The 23,304-nt window shown below is 40.7% G+C and overlaps 3 protein-coding genes across 4 annotated transcripts; 1 reads left to right on the forward strand and 2 right to left on the reverse strand.

The window, feature by feature from the left end:
• The first annotated feature begins 7,517 nt into the window (after window positions 1–7,517).
• LOC108890403 (DDB1- and CUL4-associated factor 7) lies at window positions 7,518–14,666 on the forward strand. 2 transcript variants are annotated; one of them, XR_007809200.1, is made up of 8 exons: window positions 7,518–7,961; window positions 8,872–9,030; window positions 9,307–9,418; window positions 9,520–9,638; window positions 9,727–9,936; window positions 10,084–10,201; window positions 10,786–11,010; window positions 14,316–14,666. XR_007809200.1 is itself a non-coding variant. In XM_018687267.2 (7 exons), exons 1-7 carry the CDS (start codon window positions 7,824–7,826, stop codon window positions 10,956–10,958), a joined length of 1,029 nt encoding a protein of 342 aa, XP_018542783.1. In that variant the 5' UTR covers window positions 7,518–7,823; the 3' UTR covers window positions 10,959–11,508. The 2 variants fall into 2 exon arrangements, 1 of the variants encoding a protein (XP_018542783.1); XM_018687267.2 differs by lacking the exon at window positions 14,316–14,666 and having other exon boundaries at window positions 10,786–11,508.
• On the reverse strand, window positions 13,062–18,418 carry kcnh6b (potassium voltage-gated channel, subfamily H (eag-related), member 6b). Its single transcript, XM_051066557.1, has 10 exons — window positions 18,275–18,418; window positions 16,673–17,098; window positions 16,086–16,479; window positions 15,654–15,853; window positions 15,287–15,539; window positions 15,004–15,197; window positions 14,343–14,577; window positions 13,855–13,984; window positions 13,453–13,652; window positions 13,062–13,177 (listed from the first exon to the last, which is right to left on the reverse strand). Exons 1-10 carry the CDS (start codon window positions 18,416–18,418, stop codon window positions 13,062–13,064), a joined length of 2,292 nt encoding a protein of 763 aa, XP_050922514.1.
• Window positions 18,419–19,679: 1,261 nt separating this feature from the next.
• LOC108873457 (translational activator of cytochrome c oxidase 1) lies at window positions 19,680–22,628 on the reverse strand. The gene is given in 7 exon segments (XM_018661627.2): window positions 19,680–20,317; window positions 20,830–20,937; window positions 20,939–20,993; window positions 21,536–21,669; window positions 21,873–21,979; window positions 22,068–22,356; window positions 22,518–22,628. Coding segments are annotated over 6 exon segments (900 nt in total). The 5' UTR covers window positions 22,354–22,356; window positions 22,518–22,628; the 3' UTR covers window positions 19,680–20,107.
• Window positions 22,629–23,304: the final 676 nt, after the last annotated feature.

Below are 23,304 nucleotides of genomic sequence, written 5' to 3' on the forward strand. Positions count from 1 at the left end.
GTCAACTAACAGGAGTGCGCTGAAGGTTTTATAGAATTAGATATCTGTCATTTGCATTTTGAAGAAAAATGAATCTTTTGAACTCTTTATGTGAATATTTTTTTTATCTTCCACAGTTTGTCTGATTGTGACAGGACACAAATTATAACCATTTCCCTGGGAGTTTTATAATGCATCCTTTCCTATCTGTTTGGTCAGTAAGTCCCACTGTGTAAATGTGTAGTATATAAATATATATAAATAAAAACAATCATTTTGGTAGCTAATTTGATTGAATACATTGTGTATTGAGACCAGTTGCTCTACTGTTTGGGGGATGGGCTGTGGGGTGGGGGTAGGGTCCTAAATACATAAGAAATATTTTATGAAGAAGTGGTCATTTTTATATGGAATTGTCTGCATACATAATGTTTGTCAAAAACATATAAAACATATGTTCTGATCCTTCAGTGAAAAACTGGGTTTTCTGTGTGTAGTTCGCTTTCTTCTAATTTTCTAAATTCTGTGTAAACTGGATTAAATTGTGAGATTGACACTGATACATCTTTGAACCATGGTATAAAAAATAGGTCTGTTACCTGGTCCAATCATTATATTATTCTATTATTATAGTTACTAATTGTCCAATTATCCTGTCTCTACTTAGACAGACTTGGGTAAAATGTATTAAGTATTGTCTGTTCAGTGTTATGCACATGATGAGCTACAGGAATGTGAAAACTCAGACTCTGCAAGTCACCGTGCACTTCAACCTGTGTCTGCCACCCAGTGTTGATGATTTGAACTACAAATAGAATGTTTATAAGAGACAGAGGATGAGAGACCCATATACAGCAGCACACCAGTATCATTGTGCATCATTTAACCACCTCCACAGATTTAATACAAACACTGTGAATGTGTTGTTTACTTCGATGAAATAGGTAGTTTGACTTTTTACAACTCAACATCCAGTTTTCCTTTATTTCCCCTCAAGTAGCTTTAAAGTTGGATAAAGCATCTGCCTCCACACTCACAGTATCATATTCTGTATCAGCTTGTTCCAGCTCTTCAGTGGAGCTATGGTAATATTCAAACATAAGACTTTTATATGACTGTATCATTTAATGAGATGTGAATGTTCTAGATGTCTTGTTCAGTTTATGTACCTAATCCAGGCTACAATTACATTTTCAGTCACAACATAACCTGGAAAACTATTGGACAGGGTTACATAGAAATACTTGAATGCAAAATAGATGCCTGATTTGCAAAAGTGATGCATAACAGTAATGTTGTTCTGGACGTTAAAGGCACTACATGTTAGCATTAACAGCTGTCTAGAAGAAATATTACAAGTTCAGCATCAAAGTCACTGATGTTTGGTCTGTTCTCAGTCCAACATCAGAGGATGATGAAGTCTTGTAAATGCAATGCTAACTGAAGCTATGTAGCAACAGCAAAAAACTTGCATATACATGTAGCACCTTTAAAGAGACTTTACTGTCAGAGTTCAAACCCTCAACCTCTGACCTCTTCACTGTACTGTGAGGCAGAGAAAGCTCAAAGTAATAAACAGAATACATCACATCAACTAGTAAACCAGTTACACGTGAACTAGTCAAATTTGCAACACTGGAGATCAGCTTGATTCTTTGTTTATAAAAACATCAGCGCAGGCCAAAGCTGGAAAATGATCCTCACTGTCACTTGCATATTCAAATCAGCATTTTCATAAATGAAACAAATTGACCACAACATTACGAAGTTTCCTCCAGACATCAGGTCACATCATCAAGGTATGTTGAATTTTAAACAGCTCGTGGTTAGTAGGGAATAATGCGAAAGAGACTTAAGAGATAATTTGTAAACCACTTCAGATTTTTATTTTCCTTCAAGGTGTATTTCTGTTTTATTTCAAGTACAGGTGATCACTGATTACCCTCAGACTCATCAAGGTGTCACTGCTTTTAAGAAATGTTTCCACATGTGAATCCTCGCTCTCAGAGTCTAACCTTCAACCTCAGTGAGCCTTCAGAGGACATGTTTGGACACTGTGGTGACCTGATAGCAGGTATTATAGTCTGGGCTTCTCTCAGCGCTCTCTGCTCTCTGGTTGGATGTCCCGCATGCGTTGCTGTTCTCTGGGAGCTGTTCCAGAAACACAAAGCAGGAGCCCCCGTCACCCCCAATGATGTCTTCATGCTCAGCCTCACCATTATGGACTTAGTCTTCTTGTTTTTTGTCCCATTTGGGCTGTGTAACTTCCTCCTCTGGGAAATCAGGTCTGTTCAAATGCTGAGCAGTTTTCTGTATTCTTTTAATCTGGCTGGACGACCTCTTCTGACAGCATGCATCTGTCTGGACTGCTACCTGGCCGTTGTCCATCCCGTCACTTACCGCACAAACAAGAGTCTGCTTCCTCGGGTCCTCATGGTTGCTGCGGTGTGCGCCGTCACGATGGTTCAAGGGACTGTGTTCATAGTCATTGATGATCTGGACCATAGCCCCTGGGCCATGTTCGTGTATGTGATAGCGCTGCCCGTCATTGTCATCTCTGATGCCTCCATCCTCTGGACTCTGAAGAAGTCCTACCGTGGAGGGGGAGACCTCCACCCCAGGAAGAAAAAGGCTCTCCAGATCATCACCAACAGCATGGTCATGACCGTCACCTCATACGTCCCTCCGGTGCTGGTATACACCCTCGGACAATTGATTATTAGTGATGACAAAGAGTATGAATGCTTTTTAGCAATACCTATCCTGATAACCCCGACTGCAGGGAGCGCAATCATGCCTCTGCTGTATTTGGGCAATTTGGGGAGTTTGAAGTGCCCCTGCTGTATGGTGTAACAGTTCAGAAAATGTTTTGTAGAGTTTAGTAGAAATGTGTGTCACTAACCAACCACCTGAAGCTGAAACTATAGTGATTAAGTTTAAAAACACTCAACAACTTAACAACTGTGGCAAAAAGTCTTTTACTCTGTGTTGTTTTTATTGGCAATCATAGGATTTACAGGAAGTCTAAAATAACTTCACAGTTATATATTCAATTCTTATCGATGTTATCTCATCTAACCTTTCAAATATGAATTAAAAAATAGAAGGGGAAATAAAACAAAGAAAGGAGAAGGGACAAAAGAAGAAAAGGAGAAAAGATTGTAAGATACAGCACAAGAATCAAAGTTCCAACACAGCTGGTCATATTTTTTAAGCATCTATTGCTACCAAAAAGAACTGTCTTTATCTATTCATCATACAAAGGGAGCCTCAGGCTTTATCCAAATACCAGTTATGGCTTTTTTGCATGCAGCTATTAGAATTTCCATAAGCCTTCTATTTGCTATGTACTATAATTAAATAATGACAGAAGCTACTTAACTGAAGATGTAGATAATTTAATGTGACCATAGCACAGAAAAGAGCTTAACTGCACAATGGTAAGAATCTGAGTTGTTGTGTCTCAGTAAAGTAAACTCATCGCCACTGTTTTCACATCTCATATATACACACACATATTAACATATATTTCACACACTTATGTTCATGTAGCTTGTCCATTTAATGTTTTTATTAAAATGTTATTAGTTTTTACATTGTGCTTGATTACACTGCATATATAGTTACCTATGAAATAATTGTATAGAGATTAAAACATTTAAACAATACAGCAAATTACAGTATATTTTGTTGAATAGATCACTTGTAATGTGTTTGAAAATCACATTATGTACTTTCTTCATACTCCTTATTACATTCTATTTCTCCATTCACATTCAGAACCACCATTTAAATGTTTGCTTAATGCCTGCACACCTGCCTGAGTACAGCTGTCGTGAAAGCTGATCTGCCTGCCTGCGATATTTACATTTGTAATATGAGCATTGTACATGTGAAGGAGACTCATGTAAATCTGCCATGGAAAAGAAGTTTCTGATTTTACTAAGAAATCCAGTAGATGAGCTCATAATAGTAGTAAGAGTTTTTCTAACCTGTTTATTGACATTTTCATTAGATTTGTCTCACTCTCAGGTTTTTAGAATTATTTTTAAAAACTATATATAGAAGCACAGTGTCTTCTAGACAGTGATGCTAAAAGCTTATTTCGCTCTGAAGTATTTATCTGTATCGAAAGGCCAATAAAGTTCTTGTGGCACTGAAGACTCCTGACAAATGTTTTGATTATTAAAAGTTGTTAAGTTGCTCATGGCTCAGTACTGTTAACTGAAATGTTTTCATTTTCTAGCTATTTATTCTGATAAATGTTTCAGTAATAATCCAGCAGCCCAGATGCCATTTTCCACAGCAGTTCTCTCCAGTTACACTCGCAGGCATGCTGAACATCCTGTACCACTTTACAGAGGAACTGTGGTTTACCCTCAGTATGAGCAAAACAAAAGAGTTCAACAACATTATTATTCATTTTACTTTGTAACACAACTATTCACTCCCAACATCACAGGTCCCAAAGCATACATGCAGAATCTTAAGAATGCAGATTATAGTATGTATGAGAACACAGTTTAAATGATCTACATATGTACATGACAGCAACATAAGTTTGTTTTTTGTTTTTTTCCAACATTTACTAACCGGCTAGGAACACACTCTTTTTGTCTCTCATTGAAATGATGAATAAGGATCCAGAAGTATGAATGTTAATGTCCTGGTGTCATCTTTCTTCTCTTGTCAAATCTGTCTGCCATATCAAGCAACAAATGTTATTGAGCATAAAAAACAAGCTTCAGCCATAACATTTGATTGATTGATCCTATGTTTTTATCTTGATCTCAGCTGTAAAGTGTGTTTACAGAGATAGCAACCACCTTGTTTTCACACTCTTGAGTGCATCATGATTTTGTCAACAATAGATGTACAAAAAAGTGTCTAACTAGGACAACAGGTCTGAGTTTAGCTGTGAAGTATAAGGTGCAGCAAACTCAAGCTCAGGAGGTTAAGATGTTAGTTAGATATTAGTTAAAAGCCTACATATGTGGTGTGTGTGTGTTTAGATATAGATATAGATATAGATTCTTCTTATATAGATAGATAGAACTACATCACCCCTAGTATGGCAAGATGGAGAAGCATAAATGCGAAAATTAAGTCTTTCTGCAGCATCCAACCCTGAAATGATCCAGTTTCCCAAGATTATTTAGGTAAAGTAAAGGCATGACCATAGATCCCAAAGTAGAAGTTATGTTAACTGGAATAGCAATAGTACACACAAAAGTACTGGAATTACCAATTACAGGTAACCCAATTATAAACAGAAGTACTGGAGGAAGGTATGAGATGAGTGCTATGACCAGGCTGTTGATGAGGGTCTGAATGGCTCTTTGCTTCTGTGGGTGAATGTTTTTTTTGCCGGGGTCAGATTTAATTAAAGCATGGAGGATGAAAGAATCACAGACTGCAATTGTTACAACTGCTACTATAAATGGCACAGTGGGAAAAGCAGTTAAATATAAAGAAAAAAACATAAAGTATGCAATCCCACAGGCAACCGTCAAAGCCCAAACAACACCAGCCACTACGACCCTGGGAGTCAGACTTTTCCTCTTATGGTAGGTGATGGGATGAACCACAGCCAGGTAACAGTCCACACAGGCACAAGCCATCAGGAGGGGTCTCCCACATATGTTCAAGGCATAAATGCCGTTCCAAGTCTGTTCAAACAGCCACTTCTCCCAGATGAAATGATTTAGTAATCCAGGTGGGATGAAGGCCAAGAAGATAACATCCATGACAGAGAGGTTCAGTATGAAAAAATAATTTGGTGAGAAGGGAGTTCCTCTCCTGTGTGTCTTAAACATCTCCCAGAGGATGGCAACAGATGCAGGAAAACCAAAAGCAAAGCACAGAGCTGTGCCAAAAGCCCAAATATATTTGAGCCCTACAAAATCTTTACATCTGATAGAATCAAAAATTTCCCCAACAAATCCAGACGCAGCAGAGCTGTTGGACAGATGCTCAAGCAACATTATTGAGCAGAGCAGTTTATAAAAGACCTGAGAAAGACAGGAATGAATGATGAAAAAACATGCAAACAGGCACAACATGACATAAGCAAAACCCTACATGCTGTGTACTGTATGACTAAACTGTGATTCTGTCCAGATACTGACAAAAAGACACACACTGTACCTTAGATGAGGTTTTGGGGGGGGGGTTCTACTGTATCTTGTTGCCTTGACAAAAGTGCTGAACATCTGTGGAAGCTGCAGCACAAGTTTGTGGTTGGATATCAATCAAATTCATGACTTGGTGTCAGTGGCAGTTTTGCAAAGCATATTCATGTACAGTACTTAGGGAAAAGAGCAGAACCGCAGAGCACAGGAGACTGACAAAGGCTGACAGCTGGAGATGAACATCCCTACCAGTGTTTTGTGTGTTTACATTACACTCTCAAATGACCTCCTCTGACGTGACAAGTGGATTTTTCCAATGACATAACTTAAGTTCATATTAGATCTAGTGTGTGTTAATGTTGTCCACTCTTCTGTCCAGTCTTAGTTCCACTAGCAAACAAATAATGAGTTTACAGCCAATCTGTCACAATACCCACTGACCTCTGATCATCAAAAGTGATAGATGTATCATCAGATTTTTGCAAACAGTGTGTTGTGGAAACTCATTTAAAACCCTGTGTAATCACTGGACATACAGATGCTGTTCTTAGCAGGTAGGAAAAAAACAAAGTGTGTGGCAACTTATATCCTGCTGATTCCAGGCAAATTAAGTGTCACAACTCAGGTTTATTATGACAAATGTGCTCTCACTGCAAATGAACAATCTTCCAAGTACTGCTGAGGTTAATCAGAGGTCAAATGAGCAATCACAGTCATATGTGGAGTGCTGAAAAGAAGCCAAATGTTAGGCCAAACAGCAGCTGAGAGGAGCAAGTGTTGCTGTCATGTGCGCTGTTGGCATTTTGCTGTTCAGTCCCTTCTACCTGCGTGTACGTGTACTGTAGCAGGGTGCAGGCCGGAGAAGAATGGAAAGAAATTGCAAAGTATGATCTAAATATTTTTTTCTGAAAATTGATAAAATAAATGTATGCCCTTATTGGAGACTAAATAAACATTTATGAACCCCAACTCCATCCAATGAGATGCTCAATGCACAAAGGAAGCTCTTTGTTGAGCTTTCTCATACAGCTTCTCAGGTGTGGAGCAAATCATTTGGAGTGCTGCCTTTAGGTGCTTCTCGTAAACGCTCCTCTATCAGTTGTATGCAAATTTAGAACTTCTCGTACATCAAAAAAAGGAATTCACAGATTGACAGAATATGTTTCTGCTGGATAAAAATGGCAATGAATTACAATGGCAGGAGTGAAAAGAAGAATTAAGTGTCTTATTGATAACTTCCTTAATGATCACAATATCTAAAAATTGGCTATTTGCTTAATTTTGTGTGAGAGAGTCTTTTTCCTCAAAACTACTTGCTTGCCCCTTTTTGTGCATTGTGGGGATAATTACGGTTTTCGTGCCACCCCGTGAAGGCAGCAGCAGCAGTTTCGATGACGCTCATCATCGCCGCACTATTTTTGTCCTCCGGTCTCCGCCATTGCTGCCATATTATGAACATCTTTCAGCAGTCGTGAGCCGTCAATTTCACACCTTTAACACATTTTTTTGTATGTAACGTGTGGTTTTTGCCGCCAGGAAAGCCTCCTCACTACATATACTCAACAGTTAGCTCACTTCTGTAGAAATTTCATAACGTTATCGGAGACAATAAGTTACATTTGTAAAGTAGGCGGTTGCTACGACGCGTTCAGGGTCTCCTTTCCCTGCTGGTAATTAGTTCTCACCCCGGGGTTATTTGTAGTGTCTTTAAAGATGTCACTACACGGTAAGCGTAAAGAAATCTACAAATACGAGGCACCGTGGACGGTTTACGCCATGAACTGGACCGTCCGACCGGACAAACGCTTCCGCCTGGCGCTCGGTAGCTTTGTGGAGGAGTACAATAACAAGGTAACTTCAAGGCGCACATCCTGCTCCATGCTGTTTTTAATGGCAGACCGATGGTACTCTTGTACACCTGTGTTAAATTTAACTAGCTGGAGGTTTACTTTAATAACAAAAAGTAAATTTTAAGTAACCTAGGGTTTCTTTTGTTCTTCTGCTTCAGGCTGTCAAATCTAATTGACAGTAACGGTTCTCATCACAGCATAATCTAGTATAAGGAAATACCTGCAAATACTGCATGTTAAAATGTTTTATACTTATTTACACTGGTGAGATATATCAGGTTAAATTTAGGTAATAATCTGTTAACATTTAAGTTAAGACCGTTAAGAATCAGTGGTATTAATTTCAAACAGCCCGTGAATTTATGAAACATTTTGTGATGATTTTAGGGAGCAGTTTGCCCTCATTTGAAAATAAGAGAAATTCGTTTTTCCCACTTGGTTTCTCATTTTTCTTTTATCTTAAATTATTGGAACTTAGTTTTATCTGTTTTTTGCATCCAGATCTAATGACTATAAAATTTGTTGATCTTTATTAGACGGTTAGAGCTCTATAAATTAAAAAAGCCACACTTTCCACTTAAGCATCTGATAAATGGTCCCTAACACGCCAATACAATGACAAATATAGTAAAGCACTACTGTAATTATATAAAATATGTCTGCCTAGGAGATGTTCTAATTTTTGATTAAAAGAACTGTACATTAATAAACACTTAAATGTCCTCATGGTGATATTACAAAGAATCGAAACTTATGAAATGGCAAAGAAGTGAGTGACTGGATTAACCACAGCTGTGTATCCCTAGAATTATCACCACCTGTCACAGCACTGACTGACTGTACTGTTCCCTGCTCAGATAAGTAACACTACACTGGCTCACTCAAGGTGAGTTGTTATTGTGTCTCCCCAGGTTCAGATAGTCGGTCTGGAGGAGGACAGCTCAGAGTTCGTGTGCCGAAACACTTTCGACCATCCCTACCCCACCACCAAGATCATGTGGATTCCTGACACCAAAGGAGCGTACCCTGACCTGCTGGCCACCAGCGGAGACTACCTGAGAATTTGGAGGGTAAGAGGACCAATCCAGTCACCTGAACCAACGATCCCACTCTACTCATTTTACACAGAGAAAATGACGTTATGCAGGATTCTGAAACTGCCTAGTTCAAACTGGTTGTTTATTGGTACAGAGCTATGTTAGGTCCTTCTTTTTTTTGTTTTTATTTTATTTCTTTAGAATACTGTCTGAAATGTAGATGAACAAATTGCATTCAGTGTTTCTGCTAGTTGTTGCTTCTTCATAAAGTGCACAAATATTGAAAACAATGTGTCTTTCTGCTGAAAGGTCAGTGATACAGAGACCCGCCTGGAGTGCCTGCTGAACAATAACAAGAACTCTGACTTCTGTGCACCGCTCACATCCTTCGACTGGAACGAGGTGGATCCAAACTTGTTAGGTAAAGACTCACTGCAGGTTTATCTCAGGGTAATATTACTGACCTGGTTCATAACTAGTAGGTAGTTTTTCATATTTATGTGCTGTATGTTTTCTGTGCAGGTACTTCCAGTATTGACACCACCTGTACGATCTGGGGACTGGAGACTGGACAGGTGCTGGGAAGGGTCAATTTAGTGTCAGGTCATGTCAAGACGCAGCTAATCGCCCATGACAAAGAGGTAAATATTATCACACGATTCGAGAATGATAAAATACCACTGGTCTGTGGTCTTGCTGATGAGAACTCACTGTCTGCCTCTGTTGCAGGTGTACGACATCTCTTTCAGCCGTGCAGGTGGCGGCAGGGACATGTTTGCCTCGGTTGGAGCAGACGGCTCAGTCCGCATGTTTGACCTCCGTCACCTGGAACACAGCACTATCATCTATGAGGACCCCCAGCACCACCCACTGCTCCGACTCTGCTGGAACAAACAGGACCCCAACTACCTGGCCACCATGGCGATGGACAGCATGGAGGTCAGGGCTGCTCTGTCTGTGGATTCATGATGTTAGATGGGCTTAAATGCTTAAATTAGAGATGAAAATTAAGAAAATTGAAACTGAGAATTGACGTTTTATTTGCCACCAGTTAATATCCACACATTTCTTTTTTCATATCCTCAGGTGGTGATCTTAGATGTACGTGTGCCCTGTACTCCAGTGGCCAGACTCAACAACCACAGGGCCTGTGTCAATGGCATCGCCTGGGCGCCACATTCCTCCTGTCACATCTGTACAGCAGGTGCGCAAGTTACACTGAAAACACAGTGGGCAATATTCACACAGAGGTTTGTTTTCAGTCAGCAGGTTGAGTGCTTTGCCTACGGATATGTGTAGTAGTTGCTGCAGAATGAGAGTAGAGCATTATCTCAGAACAAACTTTTATATTATTGCAGCAACTGACATTGAGCACAAGGGGGAGCCCTTCATATGTGTGTCACAACATTGTACCAGTAAATACATGTTTGTTGTTGTCAAAGTTGGAAAGCAAAATTTGGGAGAAACATTGGAGGGGATGAAGAATTACTGATGCTCTTGATGCTATGACTAAAAATCATCTCGGTCAGACATGTTTAAATTCTGTTCAAAGAAGTTAGTGTTATTCTTAGCTAGTTATCAAGCCCAGGGTTTCCCAAAGTGTATTAAAGCAACAGAAGTGAAGACCATCCCTGCTGACAACAGAGAACATTATTACACTTTTATGAAATCAGTCCACGGGGAAGTTCATTTAGCTCCAGATAATATGTGGTGTTTAGTAACATTATTTTCTTCCTGTCTAAATAAGATAAATCAAATCAAACATCCCTCCCCCTCCTCTCTGTCTAGCGGACGACCACCAGGCTCTAATCTGGGACATCCAGCAGATGCCGCGGGCCATTGAGGACCCTATACTGGCCTACACAGCCGAGGGAGAGATCAATAACGTACAGTGGGCCTCCACCCAGCCTGATTGGATCGCTATCTGCTACAACAACTGCCTGGAAATCCTCAGAGTCTGAGCTACAGATGTGAAGAAATGAGGCATAAAATGTTCTCAGTGGGATTTACAAGGTGACATGAAGTTACTGAAGGAAATATTTTGTTTACCAAGGACAAAGCAACATGTTTGTGTTGGCTTCATGTTGATATAGATGATGTGTGTAAAGCTTTTATCAGCTGAGTTTCATTACTTGACTTTGTGATACAACAATACCCAGTTGTTGAATCAGAAAACTTGAACGAGCACCAAAACAAAAACCTCAAGTAACCAAAAGATTATTGTCATATACAGATGTAAATCAAGGTTCGGTACCCTTCAAGCTTTCAGCATGTTGTCTCTAATATGCTAGTCAGTTACATCATTTTATATATTACAGTGTGCATTTTATCTTGTAGTTTACGCCATTACATCATCATCATTCTCATCATCATATTCATTTTTTGATGCAGCAAAAATGGAGTTTAGCCATATTTAAAAGTGGATTGAATGTGGTTAATGTGGATTTAAGTGTGTTCATGAATTCAATTGTTTTTTATAACTTATAAATATATATATTTTACTCAACTGAATATCATTTGTGGTATGAAAAACATTGTGATACATTAATAATATCTGCAACACATAGCTAGTGTTAACTAACCACAATCCATGTTTTTCCTGCAACAGTAAGTTTATTCAACATTATTTTACACAGAAATAAACAGTTCCTTGCAGTTTAAAGCATTATACATAAGTCTTATATTTAGACAATAGTGAGGTGACTCTTTAACACATTGATAAGAATCTATAGTACAGATTTACAGTTGGAAAAAAGTGTACTCTTCCAGTTCCTGTAAAACCTCTGCCTGAATTATGTCCTCCAAGGTTTGTAGAGAAAATAGTTGGTCAAATAGTCTAGAAATTGACACCAGATCATGGACGCTGTCAGTCCTGTTGTGATTGGATGAGAAACACAAGTCTTGGGAGTGAACAGGAGTCAGTGTATCAGTTTATGGGTGTGATGTGTAACTGTTTGCTGAACATACATTGAGAAAACCACTTGTTCATAGAGTGTTTTCACAAAATAGAGCCAGATGAATACAGGTGAGGGAGGTCCAGTGAGGTGGCACACACTGTATGTTGGCCAGTAATAAACCAGATATTGTGGTACAGAAATCAAGAGATATGTTTGTGTTAAAAAAAAAAAAAAAAACACGGCACTAAAAAAAAAGTACCTCCATAGTTTGTGTATCAGAGAGTACTGACAAATCAAGTCTTTCCAAACCAAATTAAATATCAAAAATGTTTATGTGATGCAGTAGTGTTGAAAAGAAGTGTCTGATTTTCTTAAAGGAGCAGTTTGACATTGTGCAAAACATCTTCTGTAGATTTTTTTGCTGAGAGTTCAGTGAAGAAATTAATACCACTTTCATGTCTGCCTGGCTACAGCTGCAACTCTTCGTTTTTACATTTATGTTATCAAATAAACCAGAAGTTAATTATTGAGCATTAAAGGTTCTGATAGCCAGGCTATCCGTTTCCCCTGTTTCCAGTCTTTCTGCTAATCTAAGCTAACAGGCTTGTGGCTGTAGCTTCATATTTACTGTACAGTTATGAGAGTGGTATAATTGATCTTTTAGTCTAATCCTCAGCAAAAAAGCAAGTAAGCACATTAACCAAAATGTGGAACTATTCCTTTACTCCCAAATAACAATATGGCTGATGGCCTCACAAATTCAGCATTAGTCAGGCTTTAGTCTGTGGCTAGACACTGCATTGATCAGCAAGGGAAATAATTACTGAGGATTTAAACAGGACCAGGATTACGACATGGATGGACCAAGAAGACGCAAAACATGATTATGAAATGTAAAGAAAAACTCCTGTGCCCTCTTTCTCATATGCATACTGTAAATTGGCAAGTGTCCTGTAGGAAGAATGATAACTGTGACTGAGCATAATCTTGTGTCAAGACAGAGACCTTGCAGTCTACCACCATCTGATTTTGAGACACTGTCCACATGTGTAATGATGGCTCATTCTTACACTAGTCATCCTTCCATAAGTCTGTAAATAGCAGTGTATCACTACTTTCTTTCAAAGTCACACTGGTTTGCCTTGAAAATTCTTTCACTGAAGGTCTTCAGATGACGGGCAGCACGGGGTCTGACAGGTGTTTCTGGATCTCAGCCAGTCCTGAGTTTATGTCCAGGTTCCCTGGCAGCGAGGGGTAGCGGAGGTTGCCATGTAGCCTGGGTTCTCCATGAGGGAGGATTGACTGATGGTTGAGGCAGTTGCGGGGTTAACCCTGTGTGGCCTCAGTGTCAGGGTGACGGTCATGAACATGGTGTCGTCTGACGCCACAGTCACATGGATACCACTGGACAGTGACTCTTGGAGACTTCTTTGTGAATTTAAGCTCGGTCTGCATTGTATTCTAGAGAAAAGAAATCACACACATTTTAACTTTTAATTTAAAGTAAAAGGCTGGAAATAAATCTCTGTTCTAGATGTTATTTGGTATTAGTCCATACCTGTGTGGGTGCTCTGCTGTCCATCTGTATTGGAAATGGGGTACATGCTGTGCAGCACTGGTGCCCCTGTCCCATACAGGCCAGGTGAGTCAGAAGGGAGGGTACTAGATACAGTGCTGTAGGCAGGCGGTACAGGAGCGATCTGCCTCTGGAGAAGCTGGAGAATAACGTTGATGTCGGCTGTCATGCGTGTCTCCAGTCTGGGGGAATGAGGAGACAAGAAAGTAGACAAAGAATTTGTACATGTGATATTGTCAGACACTGTAATAAAGCGATTCTTTGAAGCACGAACTTACTTGAGGAGGAAAATGGAGGAGACTAAGACGGTAAAGGGTTCAAAGCAACTGAAAATTCACCTGTTGAGCTGTGAATGTAAAACCTCAAGTCGAGACTCTAGCTCACTGGGCCTCTCTTCTGTGAAGGTGTGGGTATGAGTTGCGGACAGAAGAAGATCGCCACGTGCGACTGGAAAACTGTTGTGATTGTCGGTCTGGCCAGTACTGATACATTCCTGGCACGTTCAAAGATGAAGCTGAGAGAACAAAAAGACAAGAAATTGGTGGAAATTTGTGCTTATTTAATTTAATTAAAGTAATGGGGATGTACAAATTGTTAGAGGTAAACTGTAAAAATACATAGTGTTAAAGGGACCTTGTGAAGTTTCTGACCACTAGTGGCACTCTAGAGCAATGTTTTGAGGTAAGGACCCTGGTGTACACACAAAGCATCCAAAATCATGTGTTTTTACTATGAAATCTCCAAAGGGTATCTTTAACATTCAAGACTCAGTCTGCATGCAACACCAACAGCAGCAGTCCATCATAGCTTCTACTGAAGAAAACACACTCTGTATGTCTTTCCAGGACAATTGAGACTCATATCCAACCTACCTTGGTGGCCCCTGTCCAACACTGTTTCCCTCCCCACTGACGTGCCACTGGGGGGTAGCAGCTGCACTACAGAGGGAGAGTAGTCCTGTCTGTCATCCTCTGGAGGATAAAGTTCTACTTTGGCACCATGAGCAAGAGACTTAGCCAGGTCCTCACTGGACTGGGAGCATTGGGACCCACAGCTACAGCGGTCATCCCAATGGGCCTGTGGAGGTGAGTGACGATGATGGAAGGGCTGAAGGGGGTAAGAGTCTTCATGATCAATTCCATCTGTAAACAGGAAAGGTTTTCAGTCACTCAATTATAGTATTTTGTCTATGTATCTAATAATCCCACTCAGGATATTGGGGGGCAATAACGGTCCCTGCATGGTTCCAGTAGAAGCAAAGATAGATAAAACAATAAACCTATGCCACCACATACACTATCTCACCTGGCCTAATCCGGCAGTCCAGGGAGTGGATTCTGTGTCTTGGCTTGGGGTGATATCCACAGTCATCACCAGAATCATCAGTTGTTATTATTGGTTGCACTTGATCAGCCTAATGGGGGGGGGGGGGGGGGGCAGCAGATATTCATTGTGAAAAATCACAGAAACACACTGTGCTGTAAAACTGTAAAGAAGTAATTTTGTTTTCTTAGAAGCAAACTACAGATATACATCTCTCAGGTCACAAGTTATCTCTAGGTTTCTCCAGAAGTTGTCTGCAAAGCTGGGGTAGATATCCAGGACCTCCAGCAGGTCGTCCCTTGGGATGCGGTGCAGGTCACAGTAGGTGATGGTGTGTACATCAGAATTGGACTTCCCTGGCTCATCATAAAGGTAGATAGCCTCGCCAAAGATGTCATTCTTTTCTGCAAGAGCATGGATGCTTTTTTATTTGAGTGGCTGCTGTTTTTGAAGAATGGTTTCTGAGACTCTACATAATGATTAGGTACGCTACCTAATATGGCCACCACCACATCATCCCTGATGACCTGGATCGAACCACGAGAGATGAAGAAGAGAGATTCCAGGATATCTCCGTAGTGGATCAGAGTATCTCCAGGAGGAGCATGGACTGTCTTGAACCTCATAGCCAAGGCACGCAGACAGGCCTGACTGCCGCCACGGAAAGCCTTGCAGTTCTGTAGCAGAGATCTGTTCAAGTGCAAACAGATGTCAGCCTGCAAAGACTCTGGAAACCCCTTCAACACCTTAATGTGGGAAGAGAAAACCATCAAAATATTAGCAATTAGATGCAAAAAATGGATAGTGAACAACCATTAGATGTCACAGAGGTAGATATTATCACTGTTACTTTTACTTACAGCATTCATGTCAATGCCATTTGTGTATGACCAGGCATGCTGAAAGTACTCCTCCAGCCTTTGGCGCAGACCACCTGGGATTTGGTGAAATCGGATGAACTCTTTGACTCGCAGCATCTGGGTATGGTAGCGGGTTGTACCTGAGTACAGCCGCTGTATGATGGCAGACACATTCCCAAATATGCTGGCATACATAAGAGCTGAGACAGAAGCAGAAGAGGACAAACACAGATAATAATAAGACTCAGATGATGTTAAAAATTATAAAAAGGTGTTATGAAAACAGGCAGAATTCATGTTATCCATATTAAGGGACTATACAAAAATTATTAGGAAGGAAGGGGAAGGATTATTTATTTTTGAGAATTAACACTGAACATCCTGCTGGCCCAGGAATTTTCATACAGTCCCTAACACTGTTATTCAACTCACAGCCAATGACCATGACGCAGATGGAGAAGATCTTCTCGGAGTTGGTGTTGGGAGAAACATTGCCAAACCCAACACTCGTCAAACTGCTCAAGGTGAAGTACAGGGCAGTGACATACTTGTCTTTGACCGATGGACCAGAGCTGGAGTCGCTGTCGTTGTATGCCTTGCCCAGTTGTTCAGCCAGGTTGTCCAGCCAACCGGTCTCTGTGTATGGCCTCTCCACAAAACCAATGGCATACCAAATGCAGGCTAGCCAATGGGCGATGAGTACAAAGGTGCACATGAGTAAGAAGAGAACTGCAGCCCCATATTCAGAATATCGGTCCAGTTTTCTTGCCACACGGACCAATCGTAGCAGACGAGCTGTTTTCAGCAGGCTTGTTAAGGTTGCCATCTTTTGTGTCCATTAACAACAGGAAAGAAGATATTAGGGAAATGTCCTTTCAATTTATAGCAGCTGTAGAGAACTTAATTAGAAGCCATTTTAGAAGTTTAGACACTTGCGGAAAGCACAGTTATAACTGGTGATTACTGTCACATTAATTTCAGAATTAATACAAACAATGTGAACTTGGCAGAGTTCTTACCTCATCAGAGCCAGATCTGAAAATGAGGAGGTCGAAAGGGATAGCCGCAAACAGATCGATAGGGAACCAGCCTTTGATATAATGCTTGGCTATCCGGCTAGGCTGCGTGACCACCTCATCATTCTGGTCCACGTATGTTGTGCGAAGGTTGATGACTATATCCACAATAAACAGCACGTCCACCATGAGGTCAGCCACATTCAGAGGGTTGCATGTGTAGCCGCAACTCCTTTGACGTAAATCCCCATGTTCGTCCAAGAGGAAGGCGGCTGAGTAAGGAGTGAAAACAGCTGTGTAGAGGACCAGGAGGAGAATTATCCAGTCCCAAAATGCCTTGAAGGGGCTGTAGTGAAGCAAGATCCACCATGTTGTCTCTGGCACTTGGAGCTTATATTCAGGCAGTACATCAGACTCCAGAGAAAGTACCTGAGCATGAAAATGCAGAATGATTCTCACATGATTCTTACATACAGACTTTCAATCTCTCTTTTCATGTGCAGTATGTAGTGTTGTGATGCATTTAGAGAAAACAACTTAACAAATAAAACTGCACAAAAAACAGTAAAACAAGTAGATTCTCTGAAACAAACAGCAGCAATTTCAAAACTATCTTTCTTTCTGAATCAATACTAATCAACAGACCTTTCTAGAAGACGTACTGTTCTGACCAAGTTCTTGGTGGAGGCTGCATGCTCTGGTTTTGCAACCTTTTAGGTCCAGTAAATCCTTGACCATCCTGTCATTGGCGATTCTCGTCAGACGTGGGTAAAGGTTACATCCAGATAGTACAATTATTTAACAATCTTGGGGCAAAGCTAGAGCACCGGTGTGCTGTAATCAACCATGCAAGAGCTGACTGAGTGCAGGATGCTGCTAGGCTGGAGGCATGTAATGATGAATTGGGCATCACAGTCACTCAGCAGAGTTCATGTGATGCCAAAGTCCTCTTGTTTGCTTTAGCCCAGTTTCACAATAGTATTTGTTACCCTGACGAATTTCACTGACCTTACAGAGAGATAGAGAAATATATAAAGATACAGATATATAGATAGACTGTCAGACAGAGAGACAGACAGGGATCAACAAGTGACCCTGTGCTGTAAGGTCATGGATCATTGCAAACACTTCCTTTGCATTTCATATCCACCACTCAGCAGCCCACAAAGGCAGTGATGCAGAATGCTGTGCCCCAGGGTAGCAGCAGCAGTAACAACAGCAGGTCTAAATTGAACTGTGGCTCAATGTAACTTTGTTTTTCACACCCGTGAGGAAACCACTCAGCCAAACCACCTACTGATTTTTCCACTGGCAGGTTTATTAACAGCAGTCTTCCATCATGGCGACTTCCTGGAAGCCTCTTTCATTTCTTAGAAATCAAATCATGATTAATGTGAGCTCTTAAATGACAGACTGGAACGCATCATGGGGCATTATAGTCACAGACTTTTACTCCAAAATTGGTAGTGAATGAGCACGTTCATTCACTTTGAGATCTTAAATCAGATTCCCTGGCTCTCAGCTAGTACAGCTGCACACAGTGACTGTATAAACCGAAGCTCACAGCCAGAGGCTGAGCCCATGTGAGGTTCTCGGCCCCCGTACCTGTGTGACCTTCTCTGTGACGTTCTGAGAGCGGTCCTTCACCTTGGAGGGGCTGAGCAGCTCCATTCTGGGAGTTGGAGGCGAGCGGCATTCGGGGCCCTTGCTGCCTGGTCCTCCACTCTTCATAAGGTCTGAATCAGACATGGAGCTCTGCTGGCCTACAGGTGAGAGGATTTTTTATTTTTTTTTTTAATTTTGTACATGGACCTTTAATTTTCTGGAAAGACACTTGGCTTTCTACTATTACTACAGTTCTAGCAATCATGATGTAGATTTCTTGCTTTCCTGAACTCACGCTGTGGATTCCCTCCTATGTACATTTTATTTTTTAAAAAGCCTGCAATACAAAAGTGAATGCAAAATAGGGAACTACTCAGCAACGTTTAATACTCTGTACCCCCCCTTAACAAATTCCTCTCTACTCTGATTTCCCAGAATGCCCATCTAGCTGTGCCCCTCCCAAAAATACTGCCCTCAAATACTGGATAGCCTCAATACTTGACTCATAAAGTGTAACTGCACAGAGAGAGGGAAGCAGTTAAGAAAAAAGAAAAAATGCTCTCACCAATTGGTCCATTCTTCAGTGTTAAGTGAAATAATAGAGAACTTACCTGTTTTGACACCAGAATATAAGATCCTCCTTGGCCTTGACCACTAGGCAGCCATGACTCAAATATCCATCCTTCTGAACACTATTTCTTGGACAAGTGGGTTCAAAAACGCTCACTCTCCTTTTTCATAGTTCATATTTAGACAAAACAAATGTACGTGTATGCGTGGATGCCGACGTCGATGTTGAACCCTCCACTCTGGCGGAGGACTGACCTGCAGCTCACATGTTGCTGTGCAACATTCGCCAACACTGGAAAACAATCAATGCCATGCTATAGCTGAGAGGAACTGTCAGAGAAATCGATGAAAAGAATTGATAAACAGAGCAAATGGGCTCAGAGCCATTACACTGGGCTTCCCCATTAACATCAAATTACCATTTCAGCATTCTCATATGCAGAATAGTTTGGTGGTGTATATTTAAAATACAGTGCAGGCTGTTACATATATGACACTGTGGCACAAAAAAACAGAATCAGCTGGCTAAAGCTATAGTATCCGCTCAATATGTTGCATGCATACTGTTAATGTGGGATATATTGACCGCAATGTTGACACTGTAGTAATATGAGGGGGTAATGGACCTGTGATGACATTGGCTCAAAATGTCCTTCAGCTGTAACCTTCAGCCATTTGTATTCTCTTCTGTTTTGTTATCAAAATTAATATAATAAATACACATTTTACACGATTTTGAATCGTCGAATCAATGAGGGAGAAAGAATCTATGTAATCTTAAGTTTTTAACTAGGTAATCAAACATTTTTGTGAAAAAAACCAAAGCAGACACGAATTATTATGCCAGCATTTATGGAAGGAATCTCTTAATTTAATTTCTAATTCGATCCTTGTTCACAGATTGTGTCTCTTGACATGTACAACTTTGGGGAACATCCAGAATCCCTGGGATGGCTTCCATATGCTCAAGACTGTCTGCTAGTGACCTGTAGAAAAATGGATTCTGACCACTGAAAATATTTAAGGTAAGACATCACTTTACATCCCAACACGGACCGCAGTTTAATTTCTCTTCAAAGGTTTTTCCCATACAGACAATATCAAAAGGGCCAAAACACTCAGATGTTCATACTGGTAATGTCTGTTACAAGACAAGCACTGACAAGCAGTAGTATCAGTACCAACTGATGTACAAGTTGTCAAAACCCTTAAATATTCCATGTGCAAGCTGTTCAGTGTTCACCAAGTGCCCAGAGATGGTACTCAGCTGTCAGCCTGGATATTGTCCCACACTCGAACTACGTCTGGACAGTCATTGAGAACCTCTATTAGTGATGAAGCAGCACTGAGCTGATCCTGGTCCAGAGACGAGTGGGTGGAGGGAATAAACTCAACCCCAGCAGATGTAATCTGGATTCCCAGCTTCTCCAGTGAGGTCCGCACATTATGCAGGTCCACCGTGTCACAAACAAACTGAGGAGAGATCAGATCAAACTGTTAGTAAAGGTAGAGCAGTAGTAGTAGTAGATGCAACTTTATTCACTACTTTTTTTAATTATCAAAGCTGTTTTCCTTAATCCTTAATTTGATTTATTGATTCATTTGTCAAGTAAAATAGCAATCAATTTATCATAAAGCCTTTCAACACAAACCTGTGAGATTACAGTGTTTAATTCTATGAAAGGGAAGGTTGATATACTGATCTTTCGTGGTCTGTGGTGGAAAACATTACTTAGAATGTTTTTGGTAAGGAACCTGATCACAAAAACAGGTCACACTACAGTTTATTTAGAAGCTTCTGCAGAAAGGGAGACTGAAACACAGGACTGTATGTGTGTGCATTTTAAGGAGACCGACCTGTTACAGAAAATTGTGATGAATATGTTTGGCAGGGTGTTAACGTTAGATTTTCTCCTCCTTCAGAGGTACAGAAACTTCTGAAGTGAAGAACTGGGGCAGACAGAAGATGCCTCCTTGTGTCTGACCTTCAGGAGAGGCTGCTCCTCCTCATCCTCAGTCTCTTGGACATCTGCGGCTCCCGCCTCAATGGCCAGCTCCAGAGCTCTCTCCGTCGAGATGTTTTCGCCTGCTGCCTGCCACCACCCCCCTCCTGGTGAAGCCGTGGCGGGCTCCGTCTGACAGCGTCCCTCTGTGGGTGAGCAGAGAAGCATATCAACATATCTGAACAGATCATTCCTGTGTAAATGCAGAAATCGCAATTACAATTTATTTTATATTTAAACTGAGAAGCAGCTGTTTGTGAGTTTACTGCAAAGCTGCAGAGCTACTGTGTATTTTTAACAGTTAAAGCTCATATGATGCTCACCAATAATTACGTGTTACATGATATTGATGCATTATTTGCATCTGTGCCAACAGCTTCCTGTCTAAATGATTGTGCAGGGGCAATACAGTACACACTGAAAACCACAGTTAGCTGTAGGGACATCTAGTGGCTACTGCCATTTGCACAATATCAGTGCATACAATGTGATGGTAATTTAAATTGTCCTGTATTTCTAGCCTGTGTATGATAATGCTGCATTCCCATCAAGAATCACTTTATCCAATCAGACCCTGTCCTATCTTGTTGTGAGTTGTGAAATCACGTGAAATATCTGTGATGGAGTATTTCAGCAATACAGTCACAGCAGACTGACATTATCAAATAAATTAAAAGCCAGTACTGACCCGTTCTTGTTAAGTAGCCGCTTGATTTCGTGGTGGCTGCGGTTGTTGTTGTCAGTGAGGACCTCGATAAGCAGCAGACACCCACCGGGCCCCCGAGCTTCAAACATATGCTGTGTCGCCGGTTTAGCCTTTTCCTGCAGAGCCAGAGGAGAAGACTTGAATTTAATTTTGTGCAACATATGGATATTTTTTTGGAGGAGTGGTGTTCATCCCCCTAGAGACTTGGAGAATCTGTTCCAATGAGCAATGAAGCCGTTTGTACGACTTATGTACAACTTACTACAACACTTAATATTGTTCTTTCTCCTTTAATTCTTCAACTACTTAGTCAACTTACCGCACTCTTGATGGCAGCCTCTATGGATGCTTTGGGCATGTTTTTGTTCCTGCACTGCTCCAGGATGTGAGCTAAGTTCATATTCAGGTCTGGATTAGATCCACCCTCTGCAGAGAAGCCCACATTTGAAATTAGCTACAGTCCACAAGACGACACTCCATTTGCAGATATGACATGAAAAGAGTCCGACCTCACCTTTCACAGCTATCCTTATCATCATGCCAAACTTATTAAACATCTTTCCCCTCGCCTCATCTTTGGGTCCTTTAATGTGTTTCACCTTTGACCACTTGTTGTGCCCGGCACATAAAGCGGAGCAGAGCTGCAGCGTCCTGACAGACGAGGTTATCCACGGGGGGGACAGCACACATGGAGCCGACGGCAGAACGAACTCCAGCGGGGCCGAGCACCTACTTGAGGCTACGGTCAGTGTCGGTGGGAGGCGGGCTCGGAGAGCCCTCAGTACCGCCGCCCCCGCCATGCCCTTCACACACACACACACACACACACACACAAAATACGAAATGGTTTCAATCTCCGTCTGCAGGCGAGGCCTTTAATTCAAGAAACTATAATATAATATAATATAATATATAATATTAATATCGAAAAATGAATGAAACCGCCAGGACTTTTCTAACTTACAGTTTTGACAAGTCAGGAGACAGCACGCAGCTTCTGCTGTCCTTGTTGTGAACCCAGCACTTCCTGGTTGCAGTGACGTCAGAAATCGAACTTTCAAAATAAAAGTTTAATCATGCTTCACGCTATGAAGGTTTGATATGGTGTTTAGTGTGAATAACATTAATAATAATTATCATTATTGAATTTTGTCTTGTTTTCTTTTATTTTTGTAAAAAGAAATAATAATAAAAGACTCATCCTGAGTCTGCATGGTAGTAAAGTCTTGTGTCTCATTATGTGCTGAAATTCAAATAATAATAAATTACCATTAAAAACCGTAACATTGTTTAAATACTAAGCAAATATCAATAATAAAAAATAAATAAATAAAAAATGCGCTAGGAAAAACTATTAGGGTCACATATATTTTCAGGCACTATAAGTTCCAGTCATTTCATGTCAAATATTTACAAGCAATGAGCTCCTGGTCTAATAAATATTTTTCTCCTATGCAAGTTTTGTTTTCTGTTTATAACCTAGTCACTTTTATATATTTATTCTCAGGCCTTATAGTTTCAAGGATTCTTCATTCATTTTAAGTTAAATTGAATGAGGAACCATGGGAACTTTAAATCTCTTTGAGGACCCCTGGGTGTTTCTGGTTGACAGTGGGAGCCACTGCAGAATATCGGCACTCAAGTTTAACAGCTGGTCTCAAAAATAACAGCAACACAAGACAAAATATTTTACCTCTTTCCCATATCATTTGTGTATTTGTTATATCTGCTAGTGTCAGGGCGGCTTGCTC

This window comes from Lates calcarifer, linkage group LG23 (assembly GCF_001640805.2).
Source record: "Lates calcarifer isolate ASB-BC8 linkage group LG23, TLL_Latcal_v3, whole genome shotgun sequence".
In the NCBI taxonomy this organism is placed as follows: Eukaryota; Metazoa; Chordata; class Actinopteri; family Centropomidae; genus Lates; species Lates calcarifer.

Coding starts and splice junctions, on each gene's coding strand:
- LOC108890403 (XM_018687267.2), top strand. CDS start 7,824: ATGTCACTACACGGTAAGCGTAAAGAAATCTACAAATACGAGGCACCG. Junction 7,962..8,871: donor TGGAGGAGTACAATAACAAG/GTAACTTCAAGG, acceptor GTGTCTCCCCAG/GTTCAGATAGTCGGTCTGGA. Junction 9,419..9,519: donor GGTGGATCCAAACTTGTTAG/GTAAAGACTCAC, acceptor TTTTCTGTGCAG/GTACTTCCAGTATTGACACC.
- kcnh6b (XM_051066557.1), bottom strand. CDS start 18,418: ATGTCTGATTCAGACCTTATGAAGAGTGGAGGACCAGGCAGCAAGGGC. Junction 15,854..16,085: donor CTGCGTCATGGTCATTGGCT/GTGAGTTGAATA, acceptor CTTCTGTCTCAG/CTCTTATGTATGCCAGCATA. Junction 13,985..14,342: donor GTTGGACAGGGGCCACCAAG/GTAGGTTGGATA, acceptor TTGTTCTCTCAG/CTTCATCTTTGAACGTGCCA.